At 32.3% G+C, this 21033-nt stretch overlaps 3 protein-coding genes across 4 annotated transcripts; 2 read left to right on the plus strand and 1 right to left on the minus strand.

Annotated features, from left to right (window-relative positions):
* The first annotated feature begins 570 nt into the window (after positions 1-570).
* Positions 571-7492, plus strand: LOC128175349 (nucleoside diphosphate-linked moiety X motif 17-like). Its single transcript, XM_052840898.1, has 7 exons — positions 571-707; positions 4013-4132; positions 4345-4528; positions 4656-4681; positions 5097-5198; positions 5349-5602; positions 6577-7492. The coding sequence occupies exons 1-7, from the start codon at positions 588-590 to the stop codon at positions 6722-6724; spliced, it is 954 nt and encodes a 317-aa protein (XP_052696858.1). The 5' UTR covers positions 571-587; the 3' UTR covers positions 6725-7492.
* A 10-nt stretch (positions 7493-7502) lies between these two features.
* On the minus strand, positions 7503-9921 carry LOC128175348 (uncharacterized). 2 transcript variants are annotated; one of them, XM_052840896.1, is made up of 2 exons: positions 9322-9921; positions 7503-8877 (listed from the first exon to the last, which is right to left on the minus strand). In XM_052840896.1, the coding sequence occupies exon 2, from the start codon at positions 8855-8857 to the stop codon at positions 7517-7519; it is 1341 nt and encodes a 446-aa protein (XP_052696856.1). In that variant the 5' UTR covers positions 8858-8877; positions 9322-9921; the 3' UTR covers positions 7503-7516. The 2 variants fall into 2 exon arrangements, with proteins under 2 accessions (XP_052696856.1, XP_052696857.1); XM_052840897.1 differs by having other exon boundaries at positions 7503-9058.
* A 3077-nt stretch (positions 9922-12998) lies between these two features.
* LOC128176246 (cartilage matrix protein-like) lies at positions 12999-18234 on the plus strand. Its single transcript, XM_052842438.1, has 6 exons — positions 12999-13150; positions 13296-13320; positions 13423-14013; positions 14213-14401; positions 15266-15865; positions 16620-18234. The coding sequence occupies exons 1-6, from the start codon at positions 13103-13105 to the stop codon at positions 17171-17173; spliced, it is 2007 nt and encodes a 668-aa protein (XP_052698398.1). The 5' UTR covers positions 12999-13102; the 3' UTR covers positions 17174-18234.
* The last annotated feature ends 2799 nt before the right edge of the window (positions 18235-21033 follow it).

A 21033-nucleotide genomic window follows, 5' to 3' on the forward strand; every position in this document is an offset into this window, starting at 1 on the left:
TATTGTATTGAATGGATATAGGGAATGCCACATTAATGATAGGGCTATTTAATTAATGCAAAATTCATAATGAAAATGGTTAAAATAAATGTGATCCGAAGCATAAGTCGAAAGCTCATGAATAAATTTAAAAATTTGTTTTATATGCATTTATTTTATACAGGTGCATGGATCAATATAAATTGTATTACTATTAATACACACACACATAATTATATAGTGTACCATAGACATTTATGTCTCTGATAGTATTGTTGGCATTGCTAATTGATTAATCAGTCACCGTTGGCAGCAGTTAAGGCAATAACACTGAATCGGGGTGGCGATCACTTCTGCGACATTTTAAAAATAAAATGACTAAAAATAACCTGCTGTTATGCTATATCAGTATTTTGCAGTCGCGACGCATACTGTAAATATCATTCGTATATATTGTAAAAAAGAGCCATCAATAATTTGTTTACTTTTGTCCGTCATTTGGGGTGGGGGGGGGGGGGGGGGGAATGGTATTCCGGAAATTTAATACCGTGAAAATTCAAAACTTTATGTTTCTAATAAACAACCCTCTACTTTCACTTTCATGTTGCATGAAGTTGTCAAGAAGCATTTTAAAAGGGATTAGGGCAATGACAGCGACACGGATACTTGTCAATCTGCAGAATGTTAATAAAAACGAAGACCGTCCTAATCCTGCAAGTTTCACACAAGTAAGTCGATGTATTCATTGATTATAATACATATAAGCCGGCATATTAAACAGCTTTGGTATAGGAATATATTGGAAAATATTTATGTTGTGATGCAGATGTAAATGCACCCCAAGTATCTACATGAAAATGTATGTACCTACAGTAAATGTTCCTATAAAACTGTTATTAAAGTGCTGGTTCATTCTGATTGTTATTCATAGGGATAATCACTCGTAAGACAAGAATAGTTGTGAATGGAATACATTGGAATGTATAAGTGCATGTTATTGTGTGTGTGTGTGTGGGGGGGGGGGGGGGTGATGTTGGGTTTCATTTTATATTATTGCTCTCAGTTTTCTTTCAAAATGATCTTGTTTTGACATTGAAATGCTGTTTTGTCCTCCATCAACACGTGTAAAAATTAATATTGTTTAGTCCATGCCATATCATGTTTTATCTGCAGTTTATTAAACTAGTATCATAAAATTCAAATCTCATTGTCAGAAACCTCGTTCCTCTCTCAAAATAATAGAGAAAGAACAAAGTATATTCAACTTTGGATAGTTGACGTCAATACAGTATATATAAATATCATTTCGTTTTACGAAACTATGTTCTCTTATATAATAGTTAACTAAATTAACACATTTATGCCTTGAATAATATAATGCATAATGAAATAAATGTTCTTAAATTTATAATCACAAATATCCTTAAGGTTCAATAATATTTCTCTTTGAAGTCAAAACGTGATACAAAGAACGTTTCATTTAAGCATTGAATCATTATTTTTTGAAAGATATAGTCTCATATTTGCATATCCATTGTTCTTTCCCACTGTAAGTCCATAAGAAGGAACTGCAATTATCTTTCTATATTTACATTCTACTGTGTTTTTCCATTAAATTCTGTGATCTTCAAATGCCTCTAAATGCAACAAGTAGTCAAAGGTCAATTAAATTGACGAGTTTTATTATGACGTCACAAACGTTGAACGCTGCAAACTGCAACGTCACAAGCGAAAATCAAAGTTCACGCTTGTGGCTGTTACTGTGGCTCTTCCATTAATATTAACTTACCCTTAGAATAAGATAGGAATTTTAAGGCATGCATCACATTTGCAGACAAGGCAAGAAGTTGAAAAAATGTAAATATAAGCATTAAATCATGATTTTTTGAAGTATACACTCTCATAAATGCCGCGGTGTGTGCATACAAATTTTCATAACGCGCTAACGCGCGTTACTCAATTTGTATGGACACACCGCGGCAGTTATGAGAGTGTATACTTCAAAAAATCATGATTCAATGCTATAATAATCGACAATGCTCTGTCTGTATACTATGACGTCATAAAGGTGAGACGTCATATACTTTTCCATGACGTTATAGATTTAAACCACTATACGATACATCATGTGGTTTTTCTCCAACTCCAAAAAATTGATGTATTTAAATATTAAAACATTTCTTATAATAACATTTTGTAGGAATTACTGTTATAAAATATCATTGATTCTGTTAACAAATCTATGTTAATTAAAAAGATACATTACAGTCTGAATGTTTATTTTTGATGCAATAGCTAAATGTCAAACTCTGGGCTAATACAGAGTATTTGCGAGTAGTAAAATTCAAATATAAGTAATAAACAACGATTATTTAGTGAACATGGCGTTATGAATAGCAACTGCTCTGCTGGCATATTTTCCATGATGCGCTAGCGCGCATCATGGAATATGCCAGCAAAGCAATTGCTATTAATTTAAGAAATAAACAACGTTATTTAGTGAACATGGCGTTATGTATAGCATTTGCTCTGTTGCGGTATGTGCATACAAATTGAGTAACGTGCGCTAGCGCGTTATGAAAATTTGTATGCACACGCCGCTGCAGTTATGAGACTATATCTTTCAAAAAATAACGATTTAATGCTTATATTTACATTTTTTTTAACTTCTTGCCTTGTCCGCGAATGTAATTTATAGGTCAAAATTTCTGTTTTATCCTAAGGGTAAGTTCATGTTAATGGGAGAGCCACTGTAACAGCCACAAACGTGAACTTTGATTCTCGCTTGTGACGTTGCATTTTACAGCGTTCAACATTTGTGACGTCATAATGAAACTAGTCATTCTAACCTTTGAGTATCCTGTGTGTGTTACAGCCTTATAACTGCAGTATCTTTTCACACACTTTACATGCAAAAAATATTTGAAATGTAAATATTTAAGTATTGAATCCTTATTTTTTGACAGATATAGTCTCATAACTGCAACGGTGTGTGCATACAAATTGAATTACGCGCGTTAGCGGGTTATGAAAATTTGTTTGCACACACCGTTGCAGTTATGAGACTATATCTTTCAAAAAATAAGGATTTAATGCTTATATTTACATTTTTTTTACCTTCTTGCCTTGGACGCAAATGCAAATTATACCTCAAGTTACTGTATTATCCTATGGGTAAGTTCAAATTAATGGAATAGCCACAGTAACAGCCACAAGCGTGATATTTGATTTTCGCTTGTGACGTTGTATTTATCAGCGTTCAACGTTTGTGACGTCACAATTAAAACTCGTGATTTAACCTATTAGTACCCTGTCTGTGTTATGGTGCTATATTTGCAGTAGCTTTACATGCAAAATATATGGGGAATGTAAATATACATACATGTACACATACAAAGACATATTTTTTAATGTATACTCTGCAAGGATTTGACTTCATGTTCACCACTGTGACATATTCATTTTAATTTATCATACCTTTAAATTATTTCACAACATTGTCCACATCACGTACCATCTCTCAAAAGCTTTACCTTAACTTAGTTTCCAAAATCAGTCAATCAGATTGTCATCTCATAATCTTGCTGTTGAGACTTGTTGAATAAAACAGAACCCACAGAAATCAGAGAAATGGCTATATTGTTATAGTAATTGCATGTGGAAGATGATGTATTCAATTTTACATGTATTTTATCGTGATATGTAATTTTTATGATATTTGCGCTAAAAATATTAAACCCTATAAATTTGAAAAAAGCCTTCAATGTTTAAAATGCGACACTTGAGCTTAAGAAAATGTAAAGTAAAAAGATTTGTTATACGTGTATTTGAACTTTAAAACTTTGTCTACAATCCTGTTCTATTTGTTTTTAAGATAAATATGATGGGCTTAACGGCCAAAATTGGATGCTTGTAAAGAATGTTTTCAAGAATGACCTTAAAACTTTTTTTACGCTACTATGGGAATTATTACAGTACAGGAAATTATATATATATAAAAAGAAATGTCGTTATTAATGTATGTAAATTGTAGAGTGTAATTGAGCATTTTGGGACAACGGGAGACAATGTTACGGAAGTAAATGCGTATCTACAGGACAACAAGCTTGTTCTGTCCAATGACTGGACGAAAGGCCAGCCCGTAAAGCTCAAGGTTCTATATTTTGAATTTCATTTGTAGTCTGCAGTATTTTTTTGATATTATTCATATACTAGTAGTTACATATTTTTTATAACTTTTTTTTGATCTGTTATAAATATCACATTGTTATCGGGGTTTTGTCAAACTTAAATTTTTTTTTCGGCATTTATATTTTCACCTGAAATGATTTGCTGTAGACCTGTGCGATATTTTCTCGGTTCTAGCGCCCCTCTTTTTGCCCCATTACAAATCTGACGTCACCAATCCGGGACGATTTACCAGACGACACAAAGAGTCGTGGGATCGACTCTGGGGTAGCTCTTATACTGGAGTCAGCAGACGGCAAGGTACTCCTGACTCGGCGTGCGAAGACTTTGCGAACCTTCCCTGGAGTTTGGGTACCTCCTGGTAAACCAATTCTTTACACTTTTAATTTGCTTTTCATTTAAGATGTCTTGTTGCATAAATACCAATTACGATTTTTTATGACACAACCTTCATTTATTTGATATCCTGATGTTTGTTTTTATTCCAGGTGGTCATCTTGAAGAAAACGAGACGGTGAGAAGAGAAAAATGACAGTCATCTGACTTTATAATGTACTGTAAATGTTATTTGGTCAGTGGTTTAATATATCATTACAAGAATAATGTATATCGCCAGGTGCCTGTGAGACAAATGTTGTTTATTACTTTCACAATACAATCAGTTGTATTTAAAAAAAAACCCCACAATACCTACACTTCATTATATTGATAAATCAGAAGAAAAAAAAACTGACTATAGTAACATAACAAGAAAACGTCTAAAATTGGTATTTTTAGCTGATATATTAAAAATTACTTTATCAAAATAAAGCAATCTTCACTGAAAGTTCAGTACTGTACCATTGCATTGCAAAAACCCATAGGATACTTACAGGCAAGCTAGATCTATACATGGCACATTCATGCATGCAGTCTAACAAAATTTTCAGTTTGCGATGGCTGGACTTCGTGAATGTCACGAAGAGACCGGTTTAAAGATGCGTCCTCAGCAGTTTGTCTCGGAAGATCTAAAGGTGCTGGCTTTATGGGAGGTATGCAATAATTAAAATGAATTATAAAAAATGTAAACAGTCTTCCCAGAGCAATCCTTTAATTAAGTTACGATATGTATGATTTCTTTTGTCAAATTATATTTTGCAATGTCCATGTGAAATATAAGTAGACACTTTACAATTTTATAGTCGGTGTATCCTACAAAGTTAACCATTGGACCACCAAAGCGTCATCACATTGTAGTTTATTTGTACGGAAAATTAAAACCAGGCTTTGATGCCAATACGATGAACAAACAACTTCAGTTGGAACCATTAGAGACTGACGCATGCGCGTGGTTAGACAGAGATTTAGTAAAACGCATCACGGAAGCAGATGAGGAAAAGGCTACAGAACATGGGTATAAGCCAAAGGAATCTGTTGCGAAAGGCGAATATGTGAGGTAATCATTAATATTTTAAAACGCCACGCAGTAATGTAAGTGAATTATGAATGTTAAGTCAAAATGTTCATGATTGTAGTTTCATTATCTCTTTGTTAGAATTTTCTAGACTCGAATGGATTTTAGATTGTGTTAGATTTATTCCATTGAAAGAAAATTAAATATTCACCATAAAAACAGTTCAAATACAATGAAAGTTCAACTTTTTATTATGTAAAATACATTGTATTACATTTAAAAAGAAATAGATACACTGTATAAAAAAATCTTATTGAAAAATGAGATCAATAATAAAAGTAAAAAAAAAATTTGTAAAAAAAAACACCAGGTAATCACAAAGTAAAATCTACTGTCACATCCGTGGAAAAAGATCATACATTAAAAAAATAATTTAAAAAAGCACTCTTATCAAGTATACGAATCCGTCATAACGAATAAAGTATTTTTTTATTCAAAGTAACAGAATTATAATGCAATGACTGTATTTATTAAAATAGAAATGATAATGAGAATAAATTATAATTAGTATTAATAACATAAATGCATTTAGGAAAAAAATAATTATAAGATAATGAATAAATCTTAATAATAATAGTATTAAAACATAAAGCTGCATTGATGAAGATAATGATACGATAAGCATTGATCTTAATAATCAATGCATTTTAAAAATAGTATTACTTACTAGTATATAAATCTGTTTAAAAAATTCAAGTGAGTGGGAAAAAATAAGCTCAATTTAGTTAGTTTAGTGACAATTTCTATCTTAACTTTAACAGTTTAGATAAATATGGCACATGTAAATAAAATTGGCATTTAAGTTTGTGCACAATGGGCGTTTTATCATTAAGTAATACTGGTAATCAAATGATTAAAATCAAATCATATACAGATATATAAAAAGATATAAAAGATATTAAAGATGTAAATGCTGCAATGTAAATTGATTTTTGACAAATCTGGTACTATTTCAGAGGGCATATAATAGATGAGGACAATCGACAAGTAGAAGGAAACATCCCCCTAGAGCCTCTGCTAACAGTGTCAGGAGCTGTAAGTGACCACGAGAGAGTCAGCACCGGGACTAAGTTTGCCCTAGAAGAATGGCTCCAACGTGTGTAGCCATTCGCTTGTGTTAGTGACAAATTTATTATATTATTTCTCATTCTTGTGTACACGTGAACATATTCAACGTATTTCCTTGTTTTTCGATGTGTTTTTTTCCCAACCTCATTGGAAAACCATGGTTAGTAATAATAGGACAGGAAAGGATATGGAGAGAGATACATGTACTCTCTGCGCAAGTTTGACGGTAATGATGAACATTTAGAATTTAAATTCAATCGAACATAAGAAAAGAATTTTAATGTTATACGTTGGAAAACGACGTTATTTAGAGTTTTGTTAATTTTAAATTAAAGTTTTTTAATTCATGAAATTTGTTAATTTTAAAACTGTTTAAGAAATCATTCAATTTATGCAGCAAAATTTTCCTGCTTTAAAAACTGATATACTTTCGTAATTAAATCTTCATTTGTTTTTTAGTGGTGAATGAGATCCCTGATCTTAGATTGATTTAAAAACTTTAAAAAATATTTTTTTAATTATAAGAATACAATACTAGTACATTATAAACATTTTCAGGAGTAAGCAGGTTAAATCAAGATAATATTAATTTTTTGGCTTTCAAATATATCAATATGATAAGAAATAACATTAGAAATCTTATACATGTATCTGAAAAAGATAATTATGATAATTCATACAAATGATTGTCAAATTATAGTAAAAACATCCACAGTTTCAAAAGTCTCGTAGTTGTATGTGTGTGTCTAATTTATTAAAATTATTCTGCATTTTATACATTAAAATGATAACAAACTTTTACAAGTCCCTTATAATTCTAATGAATATCTAATGTTCACCAAATAAACATTCAAGATTAAAACTAAAGAAAAAATAAAAAATGTAAAGAAATAACATGGTACATACTATAATAGAGTGTGAATTTTTTTTAAGGAGAAATATTTTCCATTGAAATGACAGTCGGTTGTAATGATATTTAATGTTTACCCCTTCGCCTACAAATTTACCTTTGGACGAAAATGTTGATGCTTTTGCTATACTTAAGTGAGCCTTTGGCAAATCGTTGTCCAATTCACAAACTTTAGATTTTGCAATGTAGAAGAACATCTTCCATCGATCTTCTAATTTATCCCAATACTTAGTTCCTATTTCATGCAGAATATCACCGGCCTTCTTTCGGTTTTCTTCGGTCACACAAACATCTTTTAAATGATTTCCAAAAACTCCTATTCCAAGATTTACAAGAGCAATTTTCGTTAAAACCATCCTCCTAAAGTCTTCTCCCATCTTTTCATCCTCTCTTCCAAAATGATGGATAGCCTTTATGGCTAATTCTAGAAGACGACTTCTTTCTGATTCTCTCGGCTCCTTTTCATATATACTAGATATCATATTAAAGTAAATATACAGTACAATTCCTGTTTCGCGACACGCAGGAATTAAGTCAAATCGGCTGAGGGCTTCTTCAACTTCCTTTATGCTATCATCAAATGGCATTCCAGCCAGCCTCTTAGCAGAGCCATACCTGGCCAAGTACATCATGTATGATAGGTATGGCTGAGAGGTCATGGAAGCAATATATCTGACTTTGGTAAAAAGCAGTTTATCGTTGACGAGGTCACGGTCACACATTACTCGACGATGTTCGAGCTGTGCATCCAGTGTCATGAAATACATGTCTGCTAAACGCGTTTTTCGTTCAGTCGAAATGGACTCCTCCTTTAGTGACAACTCCCATTTCTCTTCCCATGATGCAACAATAGAATTGAATTCACTTATCTCGCCTCTGTGTGATAGTAATTTCAATTTATGACGCAATGGCAAAGAGTGTTGCTTTCTGTAGTTTGTAAATATATCCAGCTTCATTTGGTTATGAACTTTGCCATACCTCTCAGAAAATTTAGTGTAAAACGTTTGCACGAGAAAATTATAATCCTTTTCTAGTATTTTAAGGAAGGATTTTATATGCGATGGCTTCTTATCGATGAATTCCATTAAAAGATTTTCACTACTCTTGGAACGAATTGGAGTTTCAATGTCTTTTATTTGCGTGGGAGTAAAGATTCTTCCTTGTATCAAGTCACCCCTAATAATAAGCAAGTCCACGCTCTCACGGAATTCAACAAAACAATCAATTAGAATGTCCACAAACTTTTCATTTTCCTCCATTCCAACGTGTCTTGAGATTTCTAAAAGGATAACGTGCAGCACATTTACATTGATCAATGCATGGGCTTACGCGGTTTATTTGGTTGTTTTTTGTTTTTTTTATCATTGATTGTTTTCCTTTTTTAACTCGTGATACAACGTTTGACTCAGTGATCGCGTGAATGTTTATAAATAGAAAACCAACATATTCCAAGTGCATTTCTAAAAAAGTTAAAAGGGTCGAAATATAACTAACATATGTAGCAAGTTATATTTAACAAGTGAAAATTAAAAAAGAAACCAAACCACCTCTTTTGGGCAAATTTTAATTCTTGGCATGGTTTCAAAAACAAATTGGCACAACATTGGACGTATTTTTATATCAACCACTGTTTTAATCCACTAATTTCAATCCGAAAAGAAAGTATTTACGAAGATGATTTACAGTGAGGAAATAAACACTTAAATCTCAAAATAATACTTACTGAATTTTGTCTTCAACAATCACGGAAATGAAAATACCATTTAAAAAAGCAACATTACGCAATTGACTCGGGATTTCCATCTGAACAATGACGTTTTTAAACTTCTAGATGTGGAATTTAAACGCTTCTTTATAAAGATGCATTCATGCATTCACAGTATCCTATTTCAATAGGTAGCTCAAAGATGATTATCATAAAAACACCCTACACAAACACATTTTTTTTTACATTTGTTGGTAGACCTTTTGATTAAAAGAAGATAATGTAATGGGTAAAGTCAAGCAGTATAGATAAAGAGAAAGGGTTTGGGTCGTCAACAATTAAGATTATTAAAAATTAAGATAATTATTGAGTCTAATTATATATTGCCTTTTGCATTTTCAAAATAATTAGTAAGTGGTATAATATAAGGCAACATGTGACGTGTCACAATATAAGCAACACAAAGGTACCATAATAATTGCGATCATAAACCGGATTTTTCTGAAAATCCAGCTCCTTAATTTTTATATTTCAGATTTTAGAAGCCGATTTATAAGTGTAGTTTTAATTAGATTGCATATTTGATGAATATCCTATAATAAATGTTTATTGTGGGTTTTTCTAATAATCAGACAAAAGGGGGGGGGGGGGTCAGTCGACAGGTTATAAGCGAGTTCTACATAGCTCACAATTCTTTTTATGCAAACGACTCGATCGGGCTCTGTGTTTGTTTACATGTTGAATGCTGAACAATATTCAAGGTTTTATTCAAACTTTAATTTTGCTCATATCGAACAATTTAAGCAAAGACTTAATTCTTTTTTTGACGTCAGTTATTATTTTAGATGGAGTAACTTGCTTGTAATTTTCTGATAGCTTTTTTTCATTTGTACAGACTATACGAAACATATGGTGGCATATCTCTGCCCCATGTGTGCAAGTTATTTTTCAATTAATTATGTCGACATGCAAGATAAATATGTTGATATGCAAGATAGTTATGTCTACATGCAACATAACTATGTTGACATGCAAGAAAACTACAATCAAATAAGAGTTATAAAAAATCTCAAATATCGCCAACATGTGACATCCAAGATGCTAGATACGCTACCTACTGATGTCAGCATGCAACTTATTTATGTTAACATGCAACTTCTTTATGTCTACATGCAACTTATTTATGTCGACATGCAACGTAGTTATGTTGACATGCAAGATAAATATGTTGACATGCAACATATTTATGTCGACATGCAACTTAGTTATGTTGACATACAACTTATAAGTTGCATGTCAACATATTCATCTCGCATGTAAACATAACTAAGTTGCATGACAACATATTCATCTCGCATGTCAACATTACATAGTTGCATGTTGACATAGATAAGTTGCATGTCGACATAAATAAGATGCATGTTGACATAAATAAGTTGTATGTCAGCATATTTATCTTGCATGTTAACATAAATAAGTTGCATGTCGACATAAAAAAATACCATCTAGTATCTTGGATGTCACAGGTGGGCGATATTTTTGGATTTTTTGAGATTTTGTATAATTCTTATCTGATTCCAATTTTCTTGCATGTCAACATAATTATGTTGCATGTTAACATAATTATCTTGCATGTCAAAATATTTATTTTGCATGTCGACATATTTGATTGAAAAATAACTTGCACACAAGGGGCAGAGATCTTCCACCATATAAACATAATTATATGCATATGAACAAGGTTTAAAAGTTTAGCACTTGTGGTCCTTTTCGTTTAGTTTAAAGGCCGAACATTTTACAAACGCCCCCTTTTTTACCTGTACAAACTTCAAAATGATGCCGCTTGTCAATCAAGTTTGAAACAATAGCACCCAGTTTGATTGACGTGAACGTCCGAGCGTGATCTTGCCAGGTCCGCGGATTTCTGTTTACTAGCAATTAACAACGGTATCTTCCGTCATGTATTAAAGGGGGGGGGGGGTTGAAAATTGATTTTTAAACATTACCAGTATTAAAATTGATTATGAAAAATAATTATTCAGTGATTGAAAATACGCACAATTTATATTTGAATTATGTTGAATGTGTGTGACCTAATAAATTCCACGAAAATGCATGGACAGCTCCAAAACATATAAAATTTTCTTTTTACAACAAACGTACAATATGCTACTAAAGCTATATTTACTGGTAAGAAGTTGGTCCATGTAAACGTCACTCCATGGAAAACGAACTCCATTAATTGTCGACGTATAATGGCTGTCTTTACATTCCACATTCTTACTGATCGCATGGTTTTCTTATACTATTATAATTGTTAAAATTAACTTTTTAAACAATGTCAAGTGCTAAACACAATGTACTGAGTTATACTTTTATAGCAGAATTAATTTACTGCATTTTTTCAATTGTGCTTTACACACGTGTGCTTAGAGAAAATTCGGACGACACATACCATTTCCGTATAAAATCGCTTCGTATGGTCATAAGAACAATAAGATATTAATACTAAGACCAATTCTGACTAATTCTTTATTTCGTGTGTATTAATTTGCCTCCTGTGTATAGCGATTAGCAGCGTTCACGACCACAGGTAGATGCAAGCCCCGGAGGCTCTCACACCTCAGATAATTAAGCCCCGCCCTTACCTGAGATTTACCACCCGGTAAAAATGTTCGGCCTTTAAACAATTTTCATTGTTTTGCTGTTGATAAATTTAAAAAGATATAGTAAGATTGGACACATTTTCCTTACATAAGGTGACTTGAAATTTGCGTAAACATGTCTTAAACATGAGTATACTTTAGCTATTAAGAAGTTATGCATTAAAGAGCTGATTTCACTACACGCAAGGTACAATAATTAACTGCCTCGAATGCTCGAAAATTAAAAAAAAAAACCACTACAATTTCCAATTAAGGACAAGTATTTATCTGGTATTTTTTTTGTTCGACACCAAAACACATTAAAAATTATAGTAATACATGTATGTATTATATTATTTTCATGTTGGTTTTAGTTTATCACATTAAGATATTTTATCATTATCACATTGTCTTGTCATTGTCGTTCAAAAAAGTATATTTTGGTTTACATTATTTATATTCTTTCTGAGTTTGATATTAGGTTTTCCAAATTAGATGTCTTACCCTATACTATTCTGTAGAATTACAAATATATGCTAAGATGGATATTTGATTAATTGGAGCATAGCAGTTGAACAGTTTATTTTTCTCTACGGTTGTAGTTAACAACATAGAAACTATTACAAACATATACACAATTTACACTTTAGGTGTGGGTAGAGGAAAAAATAAACAATAAACAATTATAATGGTTCTGTTATATATATATATATATATATATATATATATATATATATATATATATATATATATATATATAAAATTTAAAAATAATGAATATCCAGAATAAAATCACAAAATGATGCTATTTACTGTAAACGTGTTCGCCATTCCTGGCTCTTCAGGCTTTTGTTTTGAGCTTTAAATAAGCCAATCATCAATAACTAACTCAATTCATCCAAATATTACTAACAACTAACAACTTCCTTTATCAAACACTTGTTTACCAAAACATTACCTACTTTTTAAAACAATTCATTTTTTATATCAAAGTGTATGTCAAGATGTAACGTATTTTCAATCTATACCGGAATTTACTAAAAATATATATTACGTTAACGGCACTTATGGTCACATGGTTATATAAAAAGATTTATTGATGCATGCTAATCAAATTCCTCTTGTTCGTCTCTTGAGAAAGATCACAAGGGTTGATGGAGCTTTACAAAATATTACCTCTCTTGTTTCTGATCAGTTTTGCTGTGAGTATTTCGTTTCTATTTTATTCTATAAATGTCAATGACTTTTTCAAAAATACATGCAATTTTATTCATGTATCTTATATAAAATAATTGCTCAAAATTTGCTTTAAACTATATATTTTAATTAATTTTTTTTCTGTTACAGTCCGGCAAGCTTCTCAGCAATGAAAGTAAGTGTTCTTTTTACAATGTTGTTTAACTATCAAATTAATTATAAGTTTTGCAATATTTTATTGTATATGTACTACTTGTTTAAAACTTTAACTAAACAGTATTGGTAAATGGACAAGCCCCGTGTAAAGGCATCGACCTTGTTTTTCTTCTGGACACATCGCGAAGCATTTGGGAGCCAGACTTCAAAAGGCAATTAAGATTCGTTGAAGACATTATCGACTACTTCAAGATCGGCCCAGACACACACGACACCAGGGTGGGTGTGGCGACTTTTGCCCAGACCTTTTGGACCCAGTTCTACTTGCGGACATACTTGGACAAACGGCGATTAAAAACTGCGATAAGGTACATCCGACACAAACATGGATACCGTACCAACACTGCTGGAGCTCTTAAATTCTTGCACAGCTACATGTTTGATCCGAGAACTGGGGGAAGGCCTGACGCTAACCATGTTGCAATCATCATTACAGACGGTAGATCACAGAACAAACAAGCAACTTTAGATGCGGCCAAAATCGCCAGAGAAAAGGGTATTCAGATTTTTGCAATCGGAGTTGGACAACACTTGGACTTTGAGGAGTTGGAAGGCATTGGGAGTGAACCTGCTGAAAAACATGTCTTCAATGTATCGACATTTTCAGAGCTTGAAGGAATCAAAGACAGACTGCCATCTAACGCATGTGAAGGTATGTCTCGAAAAAACGGAGAGTTACTTTACCAATTCGTTTATTCTCTGCTACCACTTAAAAATTTTACTTATGTTTTATTAAAACACTTTTATTAAAAGAGACAGTAGGTCAAAGAAAAAAAATCGTACACGTAAAGCATTTAAGCATGGGCAGGTGCACCATCATAATATAACCAAAAACATTCTTTTTTTCGTAGTGACTACGACAACAACTACGACGACAACAACTACAACTACGACGACAACAACCACGCCACTACCCACAGTTGATGTATTGGCGGACGGTCAGAAACCGGCGGACTTCTACAAAAAACACTACTACCAATACCACGACCAGCCAAACGGCAATCATATCCACCATATCGTTAGCGACAAGCCCGCAGACTGTAAGTGGTCCTCTTATGGTTAATAATCACTTTAGTTTCCACCACCTCCGCGTCTCATGTCACAATGGGTTTTAATTGATCGCCTTTAACCACAAAACTTTGTGCTAATTGCAAATTTGTTTTTTTTTTTAGGGATACATGTAGGGATACATGTATCTATGTAAAACATAGCTAGGAAGATAAAACTCTTAAGTCTTTTGGAAATATTATTACGTCTCTATTATATTCTTCAAAACAGCTTTCCGGACAAGATAAGATATTTGGTGATTGTATAACTTGAGGTTTCCTCTAAACTTATTCGTACAAGGAAGTTTTGATTTTTTGGAAAAAGTAAGTGTTTTGTTTACGGAAACAAAAGCAAGGAAGGTCATCAACAAATTGTTCCCTCCCTCTTTACACTGAATACATCATTAAAATTAAAAGAAAGATATAATAAATGTTCAAGATATTCATATCGTACTTTGACAATAATTATAAAAAATACAATTGCCAATAACTTTAAATAAATCTAAATTCTTTACTATTGATTCTAACTATTCACCTTTATTCCTTGTAACTATTGCTGAGAAATATCAACATACTTTCACGTGTTTTGGACAATATTTTCATCGGTTTTGGTGTTAGTTTGTAAACGAATAATTTATTTTATTTGAATAATTCATGCTGTATTCCGATTAGCTCCATTCACAATTTCGTGAAAACGATATCACTCATCGCTTAGTGCATGTTTTTATAAAATGATCTTCATTTTCATACCTAAAAAAAAACAAAAAACTAAAAGCTTGTTTGAACAGTAAAACCAAATGTTTATTGTGACAAAATAAATTTTAATCACACCTGATGTAGATGATAATTGTTTTACAGATTGTGGAGAAAAGGAAGCTGATATCTATTTTGTGTTGGATGCTTCTAGCAGCATTTGGAAACATGACTTTGAAACAGAACTGAAATTTGTATCTGATATGATTGATGATTTAAAGATTGACAACGTCAACGGAAGGATCAGGGCTGGTGTAGTGGTATTCAGCAACAGAACAAGAAATATTGTCGCCCTGAATACCAAAAGAACCAATGCGGAACTCAAGAGGCAAATCAAAGGAATTGACTATGCTACGGGCGTTACTCATACCTCTGAAGCCATCAGATTTGTCAGACAATATGGCTTCCGAGAAGGAGTAACCCGCCCAGGTGCCATAAAGATTGCCATTGTAATGACCGATGGAATCTCCAGATACCCTCAAGACACCAAGGAACAATCGGAACTCGCTAGACAAGAAAACATAATCATTTTTGCTATTGGTATTGGAAATAAAGTGGACAAATCAGAGCTTAAGAGAATTGCAAATGATCCCAACAACAAGCATTTGTTTCATGTTGACGATTTTGCTGGTCTCCACGCAATCAAAAAACTGCTTGTTCTGTCTGCTTGTGCGGTGATACCAGATGTTCCTCAGAATCTTCAAAGTAAGTAAAAACGATAAATTCACGAAGAACTTCATTCTCTGCGTTTGACCTAAATATTTTGGTGATATCTTTGATCTTAAAGAGGTCACTTTACACTCTTTACGCACTTTACACTGTGGCTATATGTCTAAGTTATTCAATGGTTTATCCTTTTAAGGTAATGTACCAAAATTATTAAAAAATTCGAAATATAATTCATGCTGAAGTTATAAAGCTTATACATTGTAATAAGATCTTTATAGATTTTATGAGGGTTTTAAACACAGCCTGTAAATGGCGTTTTCAAACTCCAGTAATAAACATAATACTAGTGTATGGTACACTGATTAACAGTAAACATTTTCCATTCAAAAAAGACCATAGTAGGCATCATTGATTTATTTTGTTAATTAGATGCATGCAACCATGCAACAGATATCTGATTTAGGTATTAGTTTTATAAGCTTACAATATGTATTAGGTAGTGTTTTGTCTATTAAAAGTTGAGTTTTCCAATAAATAACGTCGTCAAAATACTTAACGAAAACAGTCAAGTGCCTGTTCTTAAATGAATAATAAGACGTAGTTACAGTGTTCAGACCACTTGACAATACAAGTATTGTTATTAAAAAAATCCTTCTTACTAATGCCCTTCCTTGTGAATTTAGGTCAGGTATATGCATCAAGACGCTTTATACGTCCTTAAACAAAAAAACATCACTTTTTACTATACATTTAGTCAGCTACGTATATTGCGCTTTTTTTTTTGTTTCAGCATGCAGCGGTGACAAGGAAACAGACGTCTTGTTCGCGTACGATGCGTCGAGTTTGGGATTCAGAAAAAGTGAAGTCATTGGTAGATTTGTTTACACTCTTGTCTCCAGTCTGGACCTTTCTACTGGGAAAGTTAATGTAGGCCGGATCACCGACAACTGTCCAAGATACAGCAATGTCCCTCTAGGACGCAACACCAAACTGTTCACAGATTTACAGTTCCCAGGTATTGGCCAGTTGCTCCAATCCATGAACCAAAGTTTTCCGACCAGGTTGAATGTAAAAAGGGTTGGTGTACTTATAGTCGATGAAAGCACCACGGGGGAAAGGGGCGCCATAGATTTCATTAAGAAGAACCCGTCGTTTGACTTAATGGTCATAGCGATTGGTGATCCATACACTACCGGATTTGCAGCTGATTTAGCCTCCGATCCCGACTTTAATTATTTGGTTCGAGTCCCCAAATATTCTGATCTTAGTACGGCTTTCAGTCAGGTTTTGGATAAACTTTGTACAATTATCAAGAGGTCGTTTGTCATTAGTCTTAAACACTGAGTTTAATTACTTTTGGGGTATCTGGTGGTCCATTGATATAAAATTTCAATAAATTGATACCGGTGTATACGCATTGACCTTGAATAACTGAAATCAAAGGGTTTTTGCTTCAAAGAAAACAGTGTTGTTTAAAACATTTATACCATAAACATTTATTTAGGAATGTGTTTGCCACGTTAAGCAGGTTTAATCATGTATTATATTTTTTCTCATGTACATATATATCATATATATTTTATGTATGTATATCATCATTTACATCATCCAAGACCACGCATGGAAGGGAGAAAATTAAAATTATTTTTATTTAGGAAACTTAGGGGTTGAAAATAAAAATATACATAGGGATGAATTAAATATATATATATGGTCCAATAACTTTTTCACTTTGTTTTGATTTGTTTGTTTGTTTTTTTTCTGTTTTTTGGGTTTTTTGGGTTTTTTGTTTTTGTTTTTGTTTTAATAAGGTCCTGTAAAATTTACCTCAACTATAAGCATTTATTTCCTATTGCTATATCATTGTATCATACTTAAGGTCAGACGACACGTTCCTCAAGAATCTTTTTTGTATCTCCTCGTAATAAAGAGTTCCAATAAAAAATATTAATTTTATAATTATTTTAAAAATGATTAAAATTTAATTGAATGTGGTTATGTGTCTAGATGGCCGAGTGGTTAGAACCGTGGCCGCTCACTGCCAGAAGCATATAGGTTCTAGAGGTCGTCAGTTCAAAGCCCCGACCCGGCCGAGATAGAGTTCTATTACAGTGAATTTTACTGTGCTGTATATGAATTTATTTTTATATCAGCAATTCAATTGTATTTTCAAGAAGGTTATATAGGAAATTGCATACTCTAGTATTTTGCAGAAATGCCTGGTAAAGTACCCTAATTTTTTGCAAGAAAGCTTGTCAAAGTAGTAGTAAACCATTAACAAATTCCTGGAAAAAGTTATCTAAAATTGAGGAACATGTCGTCTGACCTTAAGTTGACTACTTTTATATTTTCATGTATTAATCATTCGTGACCATCTTTCAAAATAAAGAAAATAACCAATATAACTGTTCTTTCTGTTGTATTGAAAAACGGTCGTTTGATTTGTGTAAATCACAAATGGACCTCGTTTTGGTAAACTTAAGACCAAATCATGTGCAGTGATTTATTTACCAAACCATAGACCTAGTACTATATTCTGCTCCGAGATATTTTGCCGCATCTTAAATTATTCGATATAATTTATAAATACCTCTTGATTCAAACGATGTTCATTCAATAGTATGAAAAAATCCCAAGATTTCCCTTTTGAAACGCCCCCTCTAGCTTATCAGTTTCAATTCACGGTTAAACTAGAAAGTCTACGGGGATTTTGCATTGCATCAGCCACAATTTAGCCCGGATGATAACGTTAAAAAACTGTCGAGGTATTCCGAGTGACTTCCGAATGGATAAAAGATGCCAACATTCCCCATTATAAATCTCCGTAGGAAATCTGTTTTCGTCCCTGTGAATTTTTACGAAGGAAAATGATAATGTGTGAATGAAGTTATCTTGGAAATTTTTCCTTTCATCGATTTTAATTGCACTTTTTCACATTTATGTGTATTTTTATTAAAAATCGTCCAAATGTGCAGCAAAAATATCTTGGGACAGACCTTAGTAGCATTGGTAAAAATGCTCAAAGTAATGATAAAAATTGATCTTTAAATAAGATAAAAAATTTGTAAATGGATATACAATATTCATTAACCATATCTTTATCTAAGCTTAACCATTAATTCTCTTGAATTGAAAAAAAACAATCACGTATACTGACTTTCATTACAGTTATAATCACAACATATAGCCTAGTTTTAATAGTTATGTAAACCTTATCTCCTCTACTTCTCTACATGCATATATTAAAGTTACACATGTATCATAAACTTACACGTTGTGCAATAGGTTATTCTGCTTTTAAAAAACGCTAAAAGATATATGTATATAGAGAGTTAACCATGATATTACATTCATTAAGATCAGAAAACCAATCATCTGTCCATAAAATGCATCTTGAATAAGTAACAATGTACCTTGTGGTTGTAGCCATTCTTAAACTGTATTTATCCATTTTAGTAGAAGAGCTCTATGTAGAAATATTTATTAGGATAATACCAAAATTTAAAAGGCGAAATATATGGATTTTTTTATATTACTTATTCAATAGTTTATAGCAAAACAGATCATAACTTAAAAATGTAGGCACGGCTGTTAGTTAAAGGGTACCTGCAGTGCCGGTCAATTCTTGATATAATTGAGATCTATGTGTAAAAACATCATCCTGAAAATTTTACATCGATCGCATAAGTAGTTTTCGAGATATTTGGGGAAAACCCGATTTCACACCTGAACGAGTTTTGAATCAAGCCGTTTTGGCGCGAGATGAACTGTGACGTCACGGGGTCAACGCCGCTGTATGAGAAACAGGAATATCGTATGAAAACTGTTCGTTTTCTTGCATTGTTTAATCGATATATGAATATTTTTTTCTGTTATTTTGTTTCCGTATCAACCCTGGATGACTAATTATACTGTCGTTTGAGTTTAACCCGTATTTTATCGAACAAAAATGCCGAATTTGGACAATTGTTTGCTTCATGAATTTCGTCAAATGTGTAACACATTTTACATATAAATGCACACCATATGTAGCAAAATGACAATTAATCAAAGCATTATTGTTATACGAAACATATTTTGTTAATATTGTCATTCTTTCGAATGATTTCTCAGTGACATTATTAACTGATTATAATAATAATATTGATGATACATAATGATATTTCGTAAAAGGTAACTCGTGGTCTATTCCTCGTATAAGGCATAACATTACAAATGATGTCGCCCGATTATTCAATAATATTGATATCGGACCAATAACAATCAAAATAGTATGCATTCTTTAACAAACAAACACGGGATTATAAACGGATCAAGGCGAAAGTCCAAGATGCCTGTCTCGTATTCTTTTAAAAATACGATAATGGAATTTAATTTTACATTTATTTACATCCTTTGTCAAAATGTTCCAGTTTATTTAGATTTCATAATGATTCGTTGTCAGTATTACAATTTAAGCTACATATACGGAGTTATAAAGCGTTTAATTGCTGACCATAGCGCTCGAAAAAAAGTTGCACTTTATTAAATAACAAATTATAAATCCGAAATAATTACTTGATCACATAAAAAAGGTTTCAATTGCAGAATTGTAAATTTTTGTCATTATTTAAGTGATAAGATAAGTAACAATAAAGGCATTTACTTTGAACATTAGTTTAACTATTCAATAGTATCATGCATGCTTCTTTAATCACTGATTGTCGGACTATACACATGTTTTAGCTGACGAATGCTTGATTTTACACAGTCTAATTTATTTTTCTGTTTTATCTTTTAACAATTGAGTAGCTAATTATACACAAATCAATTTACCAGTCTAGAGGTGTGAAACCCTCTCTTTGTTCACCAGACTCGTGTACCTTGTGTATACATACCCCAGATACACGTGTGTCTGGAGCAGTGGCTTCGTTAGTTTACCTGTTTACCTGTGTCATTATCTCGGATCACTCGTGTGTGAAAGGATATTATGTAATCAATAAAATGAATAATGAACATAAATTTGCCCATGTAAGCGTTTTAAGATATCGTATTCATCGGTAAAAAGGCGACGAGAATAACAAATTTTAAAATCGTTTAAAAAGAAATCAGATTGTAATAAAATAATAACGGATACAAATTTCTAGATCTACAATACTTAAATTAACAAAATGCGTCAAAATATCAGACCTATATCAATCATTTTGGCTGAAAAATCGAATTTA

The sequence above is a fragment of the Crassostrea angulata genome, chromosome 3, assembly GCF_025612915.1.
Source record: "Crassostrea angulata isolate pt1a10 chromosome 3, ASM2561291v2, whole genome shotgun sequence".
NCBI lineage: Eukaryota > Metazoa > Mollusca > Bivalvia > Ostreida > Ostreidae > Magallana > Magallana angulata.

Excerpts from the sequence above, each read along its gene's own strand:
- LOC128175349 (XM_052840898.1), top strand. The coding sequence starts at position 588 with ATGAAGTTGTCAAGAAGCATTTTAAAAGGGATTAGGGCAATGACAGCG. Across the intron at positions 708-4,012 it reads ATCCTGCAAGTTTCACACAA|AGTGTAATTGAGCATTTTGG; the intron begins GTAAGTCGATGT and ends TGTAAATTGTAG. Across the intron at positions 5,199-5,348 it reads AGGTGCTGGCTTTATGGGAG|TCGGTGTATCCTACAAAGTT; the intron begins GTATGCAATAAT and ends ACAATTTTATAG.
- LOC128175348 (XM_052840896.1), bottom strand. The coding sequence starts at position 8,857 with ATGGAGGAAAATGAAAAGTTTGTGGACATTCTAATTGATTGTTTTGTT.
- LOC128176246 (XM_052842438.1), top strand. The coding sequence starts at position 13,103 with ATGGAGCTTTACAAAATATTACCTCTCTTGTTTCTGATCAGTTTTGCT. Across the intron at positions 13,321-13,422 it reads CAAGCTTCTCAGCAATGAAA|TATTGGTAAATGGACAAGCC; the intron begins GTAAGTGTTCTT and ends TTAACTAAACAG. Across the intron at positions 15,866-16,619 it reads TGTTCCTCAGAATCTTCAAA|CATGCAGCGGTGACAAGGAA; the intron begins GTAAGTAAAAAC and ends TTTTTGTTTCAG.